The 17635-nt window shown below is 36.1% G+C and overlaps 1 protein-coding gene across 2 annotated transcripts in view; it reads left to right on the top strand.

Annotated features, from left to right (window-relative positions):
- LOC149796012 (uncharacterized) overlaps window positions 1-17635 on the top strand; it is a 316657-nt gene that overhangs the window by 268203 nt on the left and 30819 nt on the right. For both annotated transcript variants that reach the window (XM_089965930.1, XM_089965929.1), the window contains exons 3-4: window positions 6616-7095; window positions 14338-14737. In XM_089965930.1, coding sequence (XP_089822056.1) covers window positions 6616-7095; window positions 14338-14737 — 880 coding nt within the window. The remainder of the gene's footprint in view (window positions 1-6615; window positions 7096-14337; window positions 14738-17635) is intronic.

Here is a 17635-nt window from a genome sequence, read left to right as displayed (position 1 = left end):
GTTCACATTTGAGGTTGAGATGTGGCCAACTTGATGGTGACTGGTGACTGCAAAGGGATTCCAAACTACTATTAAACTGCGCGGACAGCTTTAGGAGATTAAAATAGTTTTATAGATGTTTATACTACTGCACGCAGATTAATTACAATGTGCGAGGTTTCTTACTTCCAAGTACGACTATTTTCGTGTCAATTATTTAATATTACTGTGACAATACATGGGCAGTATAAAGAGACTCTAAAATGGTATATGTAATTTAGAGGTAAAGTGACCACAAGAGAATGTAGCATATACAGAACACATTGTGGAAAAGACACTGCCAATGTCATCACAGAACATATAAATAAACATTACCAAGGTCATCACAGAAAATATCAATAAACATTATCAAGGTCATCACAGAACATATCAATAAACATTACCAAGGTCACCAAGAAATATTAGTGAGCATTACCAAGGTCACAGACAAATTTATCAATAAACTTTACGAAGGTCAGCAAAGAACATATCAGTAAAGCAAGAACACGTCAACATCTATCAGTAACAGATAATGTGTGTGTGTGTGTGTGTGTGTGGGTTGGATTTATAACGTAGCTTTAACAGTTTTTCAGACATATCGCTACGATGTCTGCAGTGTATCAGTTTATAGTGATGCCTAGCATTGGGGCATCATGCCGCAGACATGTAGCATGATATCCCACCCAGTCACATTATCCTGACACCAGGCCGACCAGTCCTAACACTAACCTCTTGATGCTGATGTGTTTTTGTCTCTCCCTCAGTCCCCTATCCCCGTTCTGCAAGTATCAGAGTAAAGGGAAAGGAAATAAAAAATAGGTTCGTAAACGATAATGGTGTCACGGAGAGTATTCTTGGTTAATAGATTATTGTAGCACGAGCATTGTGCCAAGTAATGTTAGAAGCAAGATAGTCTAAACATGTTTTTATATCTCGCATTTAAAATTGCTTGAGATCTGCAAAACGATCTCCGAATATAAATCAGTTTAGGTATTTTAAAACCAATTTTACATTTAAGAAGTATAATGATAAAGTCAATAAATCATGTCTGCCTCCACATTATGTCCAGTATCCTTTTCACTGATGATTTCTGTTTGAATGAATGCCTTCGATTGGTGTGGTAACTATAACACGTAAAATCAATCGTCCAGATGATCTACATTTGATCACAAAGTTGAGTTATGAATCGTTCTTTAGGGACTAAATGGTTCTCATAACTGTTCGATTGACTGTATACATCTCTCTCCGTCTCTCTGTCTCTCTCTCGATATATATATATATATATATATATATATATATATATATATATATATATATATATATATATATATATATATATATATATATATATTCGGTTTGATATATAGGTTATGTCAATCATTTGTGTTTATAACATTTATATTTTGATTAATTAAATTCAGAGGCTGGATGGCACTATGGCAAAGTAAATATACAATACATGCCGAATTCGCATGAATGAGTCAAGGCTGACTGCCTGGGTCGTCAGCAGCTATTTTTGTCCTGTGCGCCACACATTAATTAGAACTGAGGTCACGTAACTTCACGTGAAACTAGGATTATTTTTGTCCTCTAGAGTTATCATTCACTACCTAATTGCAGTAAATAACTTGAAAAGATGACATAATAAACATGAATGTTAGTTCTTTTACATTATTAAGATTTAAAATGTTCTACAATATTTTTCAGTGATTCAGATTTTGTTGATTTGGTGCGCACAAAGACTACGTAAGGGAATTTAATACACACCGTTTCATTATTCAGTTTATATGCCAGTTTGCAAGAGTCTTGAGAAGAAAGCATGCTTTATTTATAATGAGCTCGTTGGAATTACAGAGGGGAAACCATTGCTTCTAAAATGACAGTATATTTAGGATAACGAGAAATTATTCAAGAACTTGATCGTTTAAACAATTTAGTTGGATTATGTGAAACATTCAAGGACCTCGGTGATATTTGTTTTCCGGTCACGTTAGCACATACAGACATTAGAATATTCATTCGGAATAACTTTGGACAGTTTTCAGATTAGTGTGAATTTGATAGCACAAAATTAGGATATTCTATGAATTTATAAACTGTGTTATTTTTAATTCTTCCACTATGTTTGATTTGTAATTTCGGGAAATAAATTTATATTTTGGAAACTTGATATATGCTGGTGTCTTTTATTGGCAGTTTGGTTTCATGGATAGTTATGTGTAAATTCTAATAAGCAAAGATTTGGGAGAAACACCGTCATAGTAGTCCCTACGCGGATAATCGATGTTTTACTGTTCCACAACAGTTGGCAGCACTAGTAGAGTCTGGCTTCTGGACGACGGGGCATTTCTTTTTTGCAACGTTAAAATAATGCGCATAACACTTTATCGAGTGATTTGTCGTCTCTGCTATTTATTTGCCAGACAGATTTTTTTTTCTTCTCTTGAGTTGGGTCAAAAATCCTAAATTGGTATTTGTTCACCTGTGACAATCTCATTCAAATGTTCATGTCCATCTCTGTTGTATTTAGCGAGCAACTCCATCAACTCGTCTCTTTGTGATCAGCCCTCGACAAATGCGGAACGTTTCTGAGATTCAAATTATTTTAGTATATACAAACTAGCTGACAAATCAATGCCTGTGATAATAGAAACATATTCTGCTGTGTATGAAGCATCTTCCTCAGTAGCTTCCTTCACAGCAGCCACTTCCTGTTCACGAATTGCAGACAACAGTCATCAAGAAAATGAGTCATCGTCCATGGAACCTTAACTATCATTAAGCAATGAAACCACCAAATAATTGTACGGTACGATAGAGAATCGGATTCATAAACATCACTTAGGTCGACTAGGCTATCAGGTATAGAATAACTTAAGATCGCTCGGAATTTGCAGTATGCTCTTTGCGCAATATCAAAGATTTTCTTCTTCTCCGATAGTTTTTCGTCACTGTCATTTAGGTATGTTACGTCTCACACATATATCTGCAGGTATTTTGCTTCCAATGCCTGTAGCTGTAAACCAATTAGATGAACGTTATTTTGATCGGCATTTAAGTTATTGCTTTGCTTAAAGCAACAAAAAAGTTTTAGCAAACTATTAAAGAACGTTTTAAGTACCCCGTATATTTCACTGTGGGCCTAGTTGAAAATTATTAGTCAGAAAATTCCATGGAAGCTATATCCGATTTATTCCACGCTATGTTTTTTTCTCTTCATAGATTGTGTGAAGTCTCCCCCTCACGTAACATTACAAAGGGAAGGAAGCATAGGGAGGTGCTTTGTTATTGCATGCTCTTCGTGATTTGAAACAACATGAAAACTGCTTGTGTTACCGAAGCATTGATCTAAAAATGCAAAATTATCTATCATCGATTTCGCTGACCTTACCGTATAACGGGAACTAGTACATCTTGTTAAATGTACAGCACTGACTAGATTAGGATTTCTTACACGATTCGTGAAATACCCTATCCTTATAATCTCTGCATGCATATTGTTCTACTACTGTGTTGACATCTCCTGTAAAATATAAGTTTCCCAACTGTGATTAACTGTTGATACAGATTTTGAATAATCTGAGTTCGTTCCCTACACAAGCGTATGTCAGAATGGGGTGGGTATATACACACACAAGTATATACATTTTTGCGTATCTGCAAGTTTGAATTCTATGCCAATATATGTCCCTATTAACGCTTTCTATCACGTTAGCATATCTCATGAACCACCTCCTTTACAAACGTTTATGAATCCATCATCAAAGGAAATCTATCCACCTGCCTTAACCCTTCAACTGAATAAAAACAAATAGAACGACAAAGCAGAAGTTTGTACTGAAATAGTTCATGCTCATATACGCATGCTACAACAGGAACATATTTTATCCAGCGCTGAACAAACGTTAAAGCAGAGGACAAGATACATGTAACATTCCAGTCAAGTGTGGTTAGATTAATATCAGCTTGAAAATATAAATCGTATTAAGCATGCATCGTGGAAGAGAGACATATATGACGAAATACTGTTATCACTGGGCTCATAAATGACATACACTACATATTCAAAAATAAGCAAATCCGAAAAGGAACCGTCCAAATCCTACTACATGTTATATAAGACCTATTGAAAATAATACCTACAACTCCTAATAGGAACCCTTGGCGTCGGAGTGGTGTATGACACTCGATTATACTGACCACTGACATCTCAACTATGTCCGCCTGGGTTCGAGTCAAGACTCCGCTTATGTGGGTATGTGATAAAGCTTACCCTTATCTTCCATTGGGTTGTTGGTTCTTTCCACGGTTCTCACATGTTCTTTCTCCACCAAATATACTGGCCGACATCATGTGCTAAAAGGTTGAGTTATACCTGCACGAAGAACTAATTTATACTATGTTTTCGTCATCGAACGTGAGCTGTCTCGAAGATAAGCCATCAATATGCGAAATGAATACCTTATAGTCACATAAGTTAAAGTGCAGAGAGAAAGCTATGTCTTCGTGGAGCAAGAACGTATATTCGAAATTAGATGCCACTCTGCTAAAGCATTATGTATCCATGAGCTGAAAAGTAACATGCTCTCTAACTCTTCCACATTCTTTTACTATGCACTATCAATACAAATAAAAGCAAACCGATTTTCTCTGGTTTATGCCTCTTTCATATCAAATCAATTAAAACATATTAATGACGTATACTAGCCGCAGCCTGCTGTCTAAATTGCTAAAATCTGTCTTATGTTAAATATTGTAACTAAGGGTAAACATTAGCCGACTTAGTGGTATAGTAGCATACCATGGTGATCCGACCGAGAGTTATATCCCTTAGATCAACATTGTTTGAGTTTGAAACTGATTGGATGGGGTAGATCTTATGCAGCTTATATAACCATTTTAAGAATAGCCAATTAAAACACAGATGCATAAATATAAGTATCATGATTGTCCTCACATAAATAAGTAAATATAAACATAGTGGCATACTATATCGTTTTATAAGTGACCTCTCAACCACCGGTGACATATGTCAGCCGATAATAAGATAACCGTGATCCCAATTAAAAGCTGATTAATGCCATCTTCATCTAAAGATTTAATGGGTTATCACGTACACTATGAATCACTACTACTACTGCTACTACTGCTGCTATTACAACTAATATTAAGGCTTCTACTACTACTACTAACAACAACAACAACAACGCAAATAATAATAATAATAATAATATTAACAACAATACTACAACTACTACTACTACTACTACTACTAATAATAATAATAATAATAATAATAACAAAAACAATAACAATAAAATATTAACTAAATTACAGAATAAAATGTTTGCCTTACTTTTAGAAGTCGTTTAAATTCAGTTGGATACTCTTCATGAAGGTCTGATAATTGTTATAACAGGTTTAAATGTATTAGTTAAAACGTGTCTTCGGAATATACTGTATAAGTGACGTGGTTTAAAGACATGGGTAGGGTTATGGTATCCTATTTAACTCTGGCGCTGGAAGGGAAGGGAATTACTTGCGATTCTTAACTTACTGCTGGCAATCAAATCACCAGCTATTTTTTTTTCTGCAGTAGTTTATGGGAAAATATTCTGAGAAACATTTCCAGAGTTTATCCCACCCCTTTCTAATTAGTTTGTATACTTCTGTTGCTTTCGTATTTTAAGAAGTAACAAAAGGGCTTATTTTTTACTTTAGTTTCTTCTTGCGAATTCAGACAAAATTGAGTTATTGTTTATAATATTTGCGTTTATAATATTTACATCCAGAAATTTTCTCCTCTCGTAAGTTTGTCTTTATCATCTATCAATTTAATTGTAATGATCGAACAACTGTTTATTGAATAACAAGGGGTATGCAAATAGATATAAATCTATTCATCTGATGTATGATATAAAATCTATATCTCGTGGATCATTCACGTATTATGCGATTTAGTGCATGTATGTATGTATGTATGCATGCATGCATGCATGTATGTATGTATGTATGTATGTATGTATGTATGCATGTATGTATGTATGCATTTATGTATGTATGTATGTGTGTGCATATGTATGTATGTATGTATGTATGTACATATGCTTTGTGTATTGTGTGTTGACTTTTCTCCATAAGTTTATGTTATGAATACCTAGAATGTGTAAATGACCTTGGTCTGTAATTGAGTTTATGGTCTACTTGATTATTTTTATTTGTATTTTCAAACACCATATTAAACAGCTAACAGTTATCTAAGATTTTGATTATATATTAAGATCATTAGTAGTTGGAATTAAATAAATTTATAGTAGAGAGAGTGAGAGAGAGAGAGAGAGAAAGAGAGAGAGAGAGAGAGACAGAGAGAGACAGAGAGAGAGACAGAGAGAAACAGAAGGACAGATATAGTATTTCCGTGAATGTGATTCTTGATGTTTCTTATAAAAGCTACAGAACATTGTCGTTTATGTAGACTCATAGAATAGTCGTATCCCAGATTCCTAGTAAAGACATCGTATCACTTATTGTAGAGAAACAAACGGAAAACTAATGTGTTTATTTATAATAATGAAAGAGCATCACATTTTCTTCCAGGATTCGACAGCTAACGAAATAACAGATAGTGATGAGCCGTCCACCTTTGACCAAGCGCAGAATGAAAGTAGTGGGACAATACAGAGGCAGCAGAAATTCATTATTCTCCATTATTCTCCGTTTAAGGCAGTATGGGATTGGATCATTCTCATCCTTGTCATGTACACTGCCGTTTTTACACCCTACGCTACTGCTTTCTTACTGAATGAGGACGAAAGAAAAATGCGGCTAAATCGAGTTGCCGCTACGAGAAGTGCCGAGACCAGCCGAGCGGACCCTCTCGTCATCATCGACCTGATCGTAGATATCATGTTTATAGCTGATATTTTGATAAACTTCAGGACTACTTATCTTCATAATGGTGAGGTTGTGGTGGAACCCACCAAAATCGCTATAAACTATGTTAAAGGATGGTTTGTTATCGATACAATTGCTGCATTACCCTTCGACTTGCTGCTGTTTGGGTCCGGTACCAGTGATGTAAGTACCTGTATCAATATCGCCAGGATCTGATCTCTCCTTAGTAATGTTAAATTTTGGAAATATTTTGTTCTTCAAAAGAAAAATTAACAGAAGGTTAAATTTTACATTTTTCCATACTTTAAATTTGTTTCAAGATCTCTCGGTGAATGCATACTCTTTCCACTTAGAAAACAAATTCATTCGTATTGCTTTGATGGCTTTATAATTTTTGACAAATAATGTGTTTATGACTCATGAAATTGAATAGTATTAAATATTTCGTTCTTCAAATCCCAACATCATTTACGTTTCTAGCACACCTGCCCAAAAGGCGAAGTGAGATTATAAGATAGTTTGGCATGCATTTTGCTACCTCAATCAACACTTGTTATTTTCCTCTTCTCAAAACCACTAGCATAATTTTAACAAGAAATACCAGGGCGCAGTCTGTCACGTAGATCTTTGAAGCATGTTCGGTTGATGCCAATGCGTCACTAAATATAGCATTTGTTACTAAAACCAGAAAATAATACCATCAATTGTCTTAACTCAAAAGCTGAATGAGAAAGGTTTACTTTTTATAACAGAAAATATTCTGGTATAAAGGCCTTTGGCATTTAAACAGATGATGCCGATTCGTCATCCGCATTTATTATCATCATTATTATTATTATTATTATTATTATTATTATTATTATATGCACATGACATATAAAATCTCTCACTGCAGACTTTTAGCTCTAAAGTCTATATAAAAATATTTTGGCGTGAAAGATTATTATATCTTATCATGATCTAAATTCGTTTTGAAATATTGCCGCCATAGTTAAAATAGAATACCTTCAACCAGCTTTACAAAATTTTCCACAAATCAAATTTGATACATATAATTCATTCATTGAGGACATTCAATTTTATAAAAACTGGTGCCTGACTGTCGTTAATTGTATTGGTGGTTACTACAAATTAATGAAAAACATTTCAGTTTATTTTCCCAAACCTATAAATAGCCTGCAATAGAGAATATTGCACAATAAAGATCTTTTAGCTCTTTGCATCAAGTATTGTTGTTGTAAATTTAAATAAACAATAACAAAAAATGTTTAAATGTCAGCAAGCATAATTCTAATCAAGCTACCTTGCACAACTGCTTTTGCTTTTGACTTTTATATAGCTGTAAGCCATGTGAATTATCTCCCTTGGCTACTTGTTTGCGCTTCCCACTCCTTAATCGTAAGGAAAGAAATTTCAACTTCAAGAATACAACATGGAAAGCTGAGTTATATTTGGATATAAGAGAGTCATCGACTTCGGATGCTGAACAGTTTACATTTAAGCATGTACGAAAAAAATGATAATGAAAATTGTTGGAAGCTTATTTTCATTATTTGGTTTAGTGTGCCCTTGAGGATATGCGTAGATGTGTAGCAAACCAATTTTGCAATTGAATGTAGAATTGCCTATGTAATATTATCGGGAACGTTTACCAAACGGTAAGGAAATGGGATGGGTATTAATTCTTCATTTTAGTAGCAATAATAGAGGACGTGCTACTTTTCATTGTTTTCCTTATCCTGGACTCTAGTCCACTTTATTAGTTAATTATTCCATCGGCCTTTTCGAACTGGAGGGATACTAACTGAAAAGGACATGATTCAGTCTGATTCAATAGTCACAGCAAAGACACGGCATACTATCTTCTTTCGCTTGGATGACATAAGCATTACATTTGTGCTTTATCGCTTATAACATGTCTGTCTTCGTTTTCGTCTTTTGACATCTTTTTGTTTTACATTTCACCGACATTTGGTTCATTGAGCGCTTTCTGTCTGTACTTCATTTGAGTGATATATATGTTATGTGTTGTAAGCTTTAGGAGCTTTTTTCTGTGGTACTTAATATTATCTTCGTGATTCCGATGCAAGGCTAAATAAAGTCTACTACGGATTATGCACGCATGGAGAGCTGTCTAATATACTGTCTTTGGTTTGACCAGGTGTGGCACATGGCAGAAAGTCGCCATACGTACAAAGGAAAGATAAACGACCACTCTACCGCCTTATCTTCAAGGGGCTAATCCTAAGCATTCCTACGAGGGGTCTGGATGCCTTCCCATATCGGGGAAGACTAAAGCCCCAGTGGGGCAAGACCATCCTGCGACATCTAGTTTTCAAATATCACCTAAAGGGTAACAGATCCTGACACTCCTTACGATGCCATCAGTATCGTTAGAGGAAATATCGTACCTTTTTTCTAAAAGAAGCAAAATACATGAAAGCTAGTCGTGCCTACCGCTTAGGGACAAGCAGCTCCTTCTAAAGGTGATTGTTCGTGTGACTGAGATTAGCGAACCACACATTTTCGTGAGTGAAGGACAACGACTTCCTTCCAACAGGTATGATGTGGGCTTGTTTTTGATGCCCTTGGCTAGTCAACGGGCACCTGGTACTAGGCGCCGGTACCTAGTCACCCCGCACTGGTCAATGAACACCGGGCTTTGAATATCGGTCACTGATGTTTGATTATCGGTCTTGGAATAGATCGATAACCTCCTCATTCCTATTGTACTGTTTAATCCCTATAGGTATCGGTAGTCCGCTTGTACTCACCAAACTAGATAAGGTTATCGGATTGGTATCCCATAACCGCCTATTACATTTTAGTTCTTACGGTGAGTTGCGTCCCCAATCCGAGGAGTGAGTCTTATTTCGCACATACCCGCCCCAAAATTGCGCCCTTGATAGCCCTCTCTTGAGGTACAGAAAGTAAAGACGTGACAGGCCATTGACCTGTTCGTGTCCACCGGTCAGGACGAACATAAATGAGGGGGCAGCCATTCACCTCTAGATTATATGGACAGGATCAGCAATTCCATTCGCCTAGGTGGTTCAGTAGTAGCATTAGTCCTATCAATTTCCTCCCCCAATGAATGCCTACGGTAAAAGGACAACCCTATTGCGACGTATCCATCTCAGGAGAACAATACTGGGAGAGCAAGACGTGGCTCGTGTCGTGTTCAGGCTCGGGATGATGATAGTATCTCCGTAATAGTGAACGCAAACAAATTCTCAGTGGAATTGGTGGCGACGTTTCGTCGACCTTGATTGAGGTCCTCGAGTCCTTTTCACATCTCCGTCGTGCGTCTGAAGAAGACGTTTGAAAATTCTTTAAGGTAGTAAATGAATTTAAACCGCCGCCTTCTTCCAAACTAGTGTTCTAAAACGTCTAACCCGGACGACAACGTTTTGTCCGCATCTGTGGTTGCTTTAGCATTTAGTGGTTGTCCACGAGCTTACACAGAAGTATTCTCTGGACATGAGTTCGTCAGGAAGAAGAAGGGTGGTTTATATCGTCTTTGCTGCGGCCACTGGTTTATGTTTGCAGTCATCGGTTCGGGTTTACTATCCAGCTTCGCTACTTATGTCACCACCCCCGGACTATGGAGCAATACGAATAGGGATATCGACTGGTGTTTGGGTTCGTCACCTGGCCAGAACGTTAGAAGCTTTATAGCTTAAGGTCCATCCTGTCATCACAATTATTTTGTATGCCGTTCTCTTTTTGGCGGCTTCTTTAGCCTGTAACAGGAGAAAGCATTCGCTTCCTCATCGCATCAGCATTTACCGGTGGCTATGTTGAACAGGTACGGTCATGCGCTCTCCATGTCAATGACTCTTAATGCGCAAAGTTCCCTAGACGAAGGCGGTTTGAGATGATAAAGGAAAATATATCTGGACTCTTGCCATTCACAATGGAGGGATCGGGTCAGTTCTTGAGAGCTGCACCCTTTCTTTTAGTGTTTTCATTTACCTCCTACTGCAGTGTCTTCCTCAACCCAGGGTTCCAGTATGGGCACATCTATATCTTCTTCATGCGTTTGGGTTTGCAGGAAGGAAATTTGTGGGTCCATTCCACCTGAAAGAACAGATACTGGCTTTGTTTCAGAGATCATCCTCTCATATCACAAACACCATCTTATTTAACCAATCTATACTGGCTCAATAAATGAGACTTACACACACTTCAGAAGATGGGCGCAGTAGAGAGGGTCGAAAAAAACATTCTTAGGCTTTCATATTTTGGGTCTTTCCCGTATGGAGGACTAGAGCGTTCTTGATCATATTCAACCATTCTACATTAAACAAATATCTTCTGGAAGAATGTCTTAAGATGGAGATGGCATCCTTAGCCAGCAATATTGTACTGCCCTGTGACTGAACAATTCTCTGTCATATTTAGGGTGCGCACCTTCACAGCCGCATCTACTTTCTGCATAGGAAACGTGTCCTGGTTTGTCTCGTCCAGGAGGTCTTTCAATTTCGAGCTCTTCCGTTAGGACTCGTTTTCACCTCCTGTGTCTTTAACAGAGTGGTATAAGTAGTTCCAGCACACTTAGGGACTTTAGGGATTCACATCCTGCATTTTTTTTGACTCGCAGTTTACGTACATCTTCCTCTTGGATATCCTATGAAGGATCTGTCCCTCTGCCGACCGATGGTTACCCCGAACCCGGTCTCATCCATTCTCCAGATATGGGATATGTTGGACTGAATTGACCCGTAAGCGTAGTGATGGTTCAATTTCCACCTGACAGTATCGACCTAATCCTGTCCCTCATAATGGCTTTTCTGGCCTAAAACGTCTTAGGTCTCTGAACTCAGCAGTGGACGCTTGCAATCTAAAGTGGGATCGTCTCTATGCACACTCCTTCCTACTGTGTTTAATGCAGTATGAGCTGTCTCCACTTTGGGCACATATGTGGTTGCAGATTTCTTTTCTTTCCTTTGGAGGCAAAACAAATTGTGGTGTCAATACTTATGGATCATAAGGTGTTCATTGCAGTTACTCGGGTTCCTCTACTGGATTGGACCCTCAGATTACTGACCTCATCGGGTATTTAGAGCTTCAGAGCTTCAGAGACATGATCTCGCTCGATATTTCCTAGATAGAATTATTCATCGGTTCTTTCCATGTTCAAAATGACCTCGCTCCATATTTCCTAGGTAGAATCATTCATCGGTTCTTTCCATGTTCAAAATCCTCCTATCAACCTATTGAAGTTTCTCTTTAAAAACACACCCTTAAGACCCTATTCTTGCTAACGACAGCTTCAGCGAAGGCAATGAGCGAGGTTCTTGCTTTGTCAATTGAAAATTATTGTCCATGGACCAAATGCAGTTATAATTCGGTTTATCTTCTTTGTGAAGTTTAGTTTCTGACAAAGAATCAACTACCTTCAGTAGCTCCACTTCCGGTCGAGATCCTAAGTAGCAGTCGTATCTGTGCTGGGGATGATTGAGACTGGCTCCTTTGACATGTAAGGACCTTTAAGCACTTTTTTAGCTGTCGTTTTCAATAATTACACCATAAATAAAGCATATAAAATTGTTAATAAAGCATCTCCGTTTTTATTTTGTCCTTGATTGCTTTTATTTCTTCTTTCATTTTTCGTCCTGTGATCGACATAAATTGAAGTAAATAACATCGGTTTCCTTCTACGTGGTGACAACCGTCATTTTTATTTTCATTTGCAATTCTTATCAACGAAGTATGCATTTCTTTGTTTACATTTGTTTTTGTTTTTTTGCGGTTCTTTGTGTTTTTTAAAAATTGTTTAGAGACAATGAGCATACATTTCGATGTAGTTTTTATTCTCTTCTAAATAATTAAGAAGGAAGGCAGATTTCATCGTCCGACAACATTGCACAGAAAATGAAATGCTATGATATAAATTTTGATGACTGTGCAAAACACACTGATTAAAATAAGAATCGTGTGCGCCTTCTCCATTTCACTTTATAACTGTGTAAAAGTATTAACAGTGCTTCTTCCCTTGTTCCCTTTATAACTTTGTAAATGTGTTAAATGGTGTGCCTTCCCAGGTTCATTTTATAACTGTGTAAAAAATATTAAACAGTGTGCCTTTCCCACTTCGCCCTGTAACTGTACAGGTATTAAACAGTGTGAGGTCCCCAGTTCAATTTATAACTGTAAATGCATTAAACAGTGTGAGGTCCCCAGTTCAGTTTATAACTGTACATGTATTACACAGTGTGAAGTCCCCAGTTCAGTTTATAACTGTACATGTATTAAACAGTGTACCTTTCCTAGTTCACATTATAATGTGTAAAAGTATACATTCAATAAAAAGGGCTCTATTCATTTTATAACTTAGAAAAAATTTCAGCTTTCTTTACATAATGAAGGAAACACAAAAATTATTCATTCTTCAAAATTATTACTCAAAAAATAACAAATACTTTGATATAAAATATCTTGAAAGTCATAAATATGCTTGTAAAAATATATTCAATATATCTCTCATTTTGGTCCCAACCATACTGAGCCACTTTACTTGACTATATCATAATCTAATGTGGGAACGGGATCATGTCCTAGTTCTGATGAATGCAATCTAGGCGATGTATGCCGCTACTAGAGGCTCCGTGTTAATTATTACTTGGAATGAGTTATACATGCCAAGCCCTTGTAAGCGTTTTGCAGTATTATGTTCCCATATGAGACTGTCTTCCTTTCAAAAGTGACATAACTATATAACTGCATTTTTATTTTTACATGTAACGAACATGAAAATTGAAATTGTCAAATTCTGATATTACTCATTGGTTTTTAATACAATGAATTACAGTTGAATGCAGACTTTGAATTCTTATAAGAGAAAGAATTCGGATTTACTTGAACATTCAAGATGGAATTCTCCCGAAAGCATTGATAACACAAGTATGAAATGTTAAGGTCTGGTTACTTTACTAAAATATTAATGCAATACGTTGGATCCTTAGAGAACTATGATTTGCAGAGACTGAAGTATGACCTAGAGCTATATTTCTACTTGTATCAATATAAGGAGAGCTCATCGATGTGCCATTAATCTCAAGACATGTTTCAACTTCAGTCTAAACCTAGAGGAATTTGAAGGCCTCTGCACGTATGGGCGTCTTTATTTGGCTTATTTTCATTTAAATAAACGTCCTTATCTGAGAAATTATTTTACCAAAGGATATGCAGCGACGCATGCTCAACACGAACATGGATTTCATGGATTACATGATATAACAATTCTTTTTATAAAATCTTAAAGATGCAATAAAGTTTTGAAGATGCTACTTGATGTTAAACGTTTTTGATTTCGTTATATATCTAAAATACGCGATGTATTTTAAAAGAGATAAAGAATTCTATACGGGCTTTGAAGTGTCCTTTAGAAAATAAACCACCTTCGTTTGTATCTCGTTTTAGACAATGACAATCACAGGAATTTTGAAGACTGCCAGATTATTGAGACTTCTGAGAGTGATTCGACGGATAGAACAATTTGCAGAATATGGTGCCGCCGTCCTTCTTTTGCTAATGGTGACATTTACCCTTATTGGTCATTGGCTGGCTTGCATTTTCTATGCAATTGCATACGTGGAGAGACCTCACCTTGAAGAACGAATCAGCTGGCTCGACCGCTTAGCAACTCAACTCAAAGAACCATTTCTAGCCAACGATACTTCGAGTGGACCCGACATTAAAACTTGCTACATCACGGCATTATATTTCACATTTACCAGCCTCACCAGTATCGGTTTCGGAAATATCGCTCCCAACACGAACGCCGAGAAAATTTTCTCAATTTTCGCAATGCTTCTGGGATGTAAGTATCTTCAAAACCTTTACAACAAGCAACTACATAAAGCAACCACTTGCGTAAAACGTTAAAGTTTCATATGTGCAATTTATAAATACTAGTACATCTTGACCTGCAAGTAGACATATCCTTCTTATGAAGACCAGTGTCTGCAAACTCAAACAGCTTCCTATGTATATAGTACCACACGCAAACACACGCACATACACACGCACACACACACACACACACACACACACACACACACACATTATCAAACCACGGTACATAATTAGCAAAACCAGCATATGCACTTTCGGAACCTGCCTACCGATTCCTTGTCATTAATATCTGGCTCCATATGACGATTACCCAAACGAGACAAGCACTAAGTGCAAAGACTTAATTACTTTGCATAATCTACATGGTTTTTTGGCTGTTGATATTTTGGTTTCAACTTTAATCAGAGGTAACATTGATTGCGATAGGACCGTTCAAAAAGAAGTGACTCCATAATAACCTTTTCATCGGAACAGAGAATGTTTACCATATACTGGAGTAAATATCTTAATTTAGTATAGGACGACCGTAACTCAGTATTCAGAGTACCCTATTCATGGTCACTTGAAGGATGCCAAATTGAATGCGACGATCTGGTTACACTGGGGCAAGATACGTGCACTTCGTTCCAATTGCCTTGACATGATATATCCTTCATGTGCTGGGGGGCATTAAAACAAGGAACCGACTAAGTCAAACAAATATTTGTCAAATAGTGTCTAATTCACTCTACATTCATATCAGTAATGATATTTCCTAACTTAACAGCTATTTGCACTTTAAAAACTTTAAAATCTTGACGTATAATTTAGATTGACTGACAGTTGTTTGTGATTTGTTTTTCGAACATTATTGTGACATCAAGTAATTTTACTGATATAACTATACAGGTTAAAAACAAATAACCTTACTTGGCCAGATCAATGTAAATAAATGACAATGCAAACTGTATCAAAGGGATGGAACTATGTAATATTTCAACCATCATTCTATTTACTGTCTCTTGATTGTATTACCTATTGGTACAAATATTATAACGGTAACATGGTCCAGTGAATACAGACAAATCATAACACATTATCGGAAGTAACATTTGCCTAGCTTCCTGACAGCCAAGCACAAATGAGTTATTTCCATCGCGTGATGAACTGGTTCCCACGTGATGTACTAGTGTCCTGGTGTTGACGAACTATGTCATCCATTAAAGGGGAGTAATCTTGAAAGCATTGGTCCAGCTGTAGTGACATAATTAGGTCTTTTCAGAATGAATTTTCTTAATTTTATCTGACTGATTTTCATCAAACCAAAACATATTGTAATTGCAACCTTGTGCATTAACCATATATGTTGATCGTCAAATGTATGGATTGGCCTGTATTTAGTGACTAGTCACCAAATCAAGTCAGTAGTCATACATAATTGGTGAACAACATTATTACTGCCCCATAGTGCAGTCAATGTATATTGAATCATATTAGCAGGTAAAGTTGATCAGTCGTTGCTTTTTCCTTCTCTGTTATAATTCAAAGCAAAAGTTATTTTATATCTCTGGTGAAAGGAAATCACAATGATATTTTGATCAAGCGTAACAAGTCGAGCTTTTTAGTATCTTACAACCGTGGAGTGATGAGGTCAAAAACATATTCTGACATTTTAATACAGTGGCGCTCATAGATATGGATCACACACACACACACACACACACACACACACACCAGAAATTGTATTGTTCCTTGACGTACATTTTCAATCTGGATAACGCACAACTTATTGTTACATTATTCAAGTTTTACAGAGATGGGACGTTTTGCATACTTTATTTCTCATTTGTAGTTAAATAATCATTTTACTGTCTCCATCTTAATAACTGTAATCTTGCACTATTGATTTATCATGTGGGTTTTATAAATGGAATACGGAGACCAAGAAGAATTACAGTCGTGTAAATAAATAAAACTAATAATATGTTATTTATACAGTAATGTAATATCATGCAATAAATTATTACACAGTAATAACATGTAATAAGCAAGAATAATTATATATCATGTAATTTCGTTTTTCGGTTTTAATATCATGATATAAAATATTCCTTAATACAATGGAACAAATCAAACTAATCAAATTTATTTGTAATAAATGCGTATACTGTAATATCTTGTAATTTGCAAAACTAATGTAATGTCATGCAATAATTCAATCAAATTTTACACCATGCAAAAGCAAAACTATTTTAATACGTAAGAAATAAAACTAAGCACGCCAAACATCCCTTTACATGTGTAAGTGGCCTATTAACAACTAGTATTGACATAGATAAGTCAGTGATTCATTTATTTTATAATCAATACAATTACAAATAACCTTACAGATTGTGTTTTTGTATAGGTAATGTTGATCACTGGCTACAATTACATAATACATGTAACATCAACAATAATAAAGACATGAGAGAAATAAAATGATATAAATACACATTTAATGAATATTTTAATTATTATTCGTCAGAGTTTACATTGCTAAATTCTTTGTTCTTGTTATGCTTAAGATAAAGGATACATTTACATTTACTGATATGTTTTAAGGCAACCAAGCAGTGACAAGCACGCGAAGGAGGAAACAGAAATATACAAAGACAAATAAAAAGATATGTCGTTATTATCAGTGATTAATTTACATTACACGAATCATGGAATACCTTTCCATGCATAAGTTGTTTAAAATGTGTTTATTATTTGTTACAAACAGATAAATGCGATCATAGAAAATGGAGAACATGTTTATGGAATAATTTTTAAAGTGATCACTCAGGTCGCACTGTTATGATAACCTTTACAATGTGACCTCTACAATGTTAAACTTCAC

The sequence above is a fragment of the Sinohyriopsis cumingii genome, chromosome 7 (genome assembly GCF_028554795.1).
Source record: "Sinohyriopsis cumingii isolate HCF-2022 chromosome 7, ASM2855479v2, whole genome shotgun sequence".
In the NCBI taxonomy this organism is placed as follows: Eukaryota; Metazoa; Mollusca; class Bivalvia; order Unionida; family Unionidae; genus Sinohyriopsis; species Sinohyriopsis cumingii.
The sequence above is the reverse complement of the archived record's forward strand: the minus strand, read 5'-3'. Positions and strand labels throughout refer to the sequence as shown.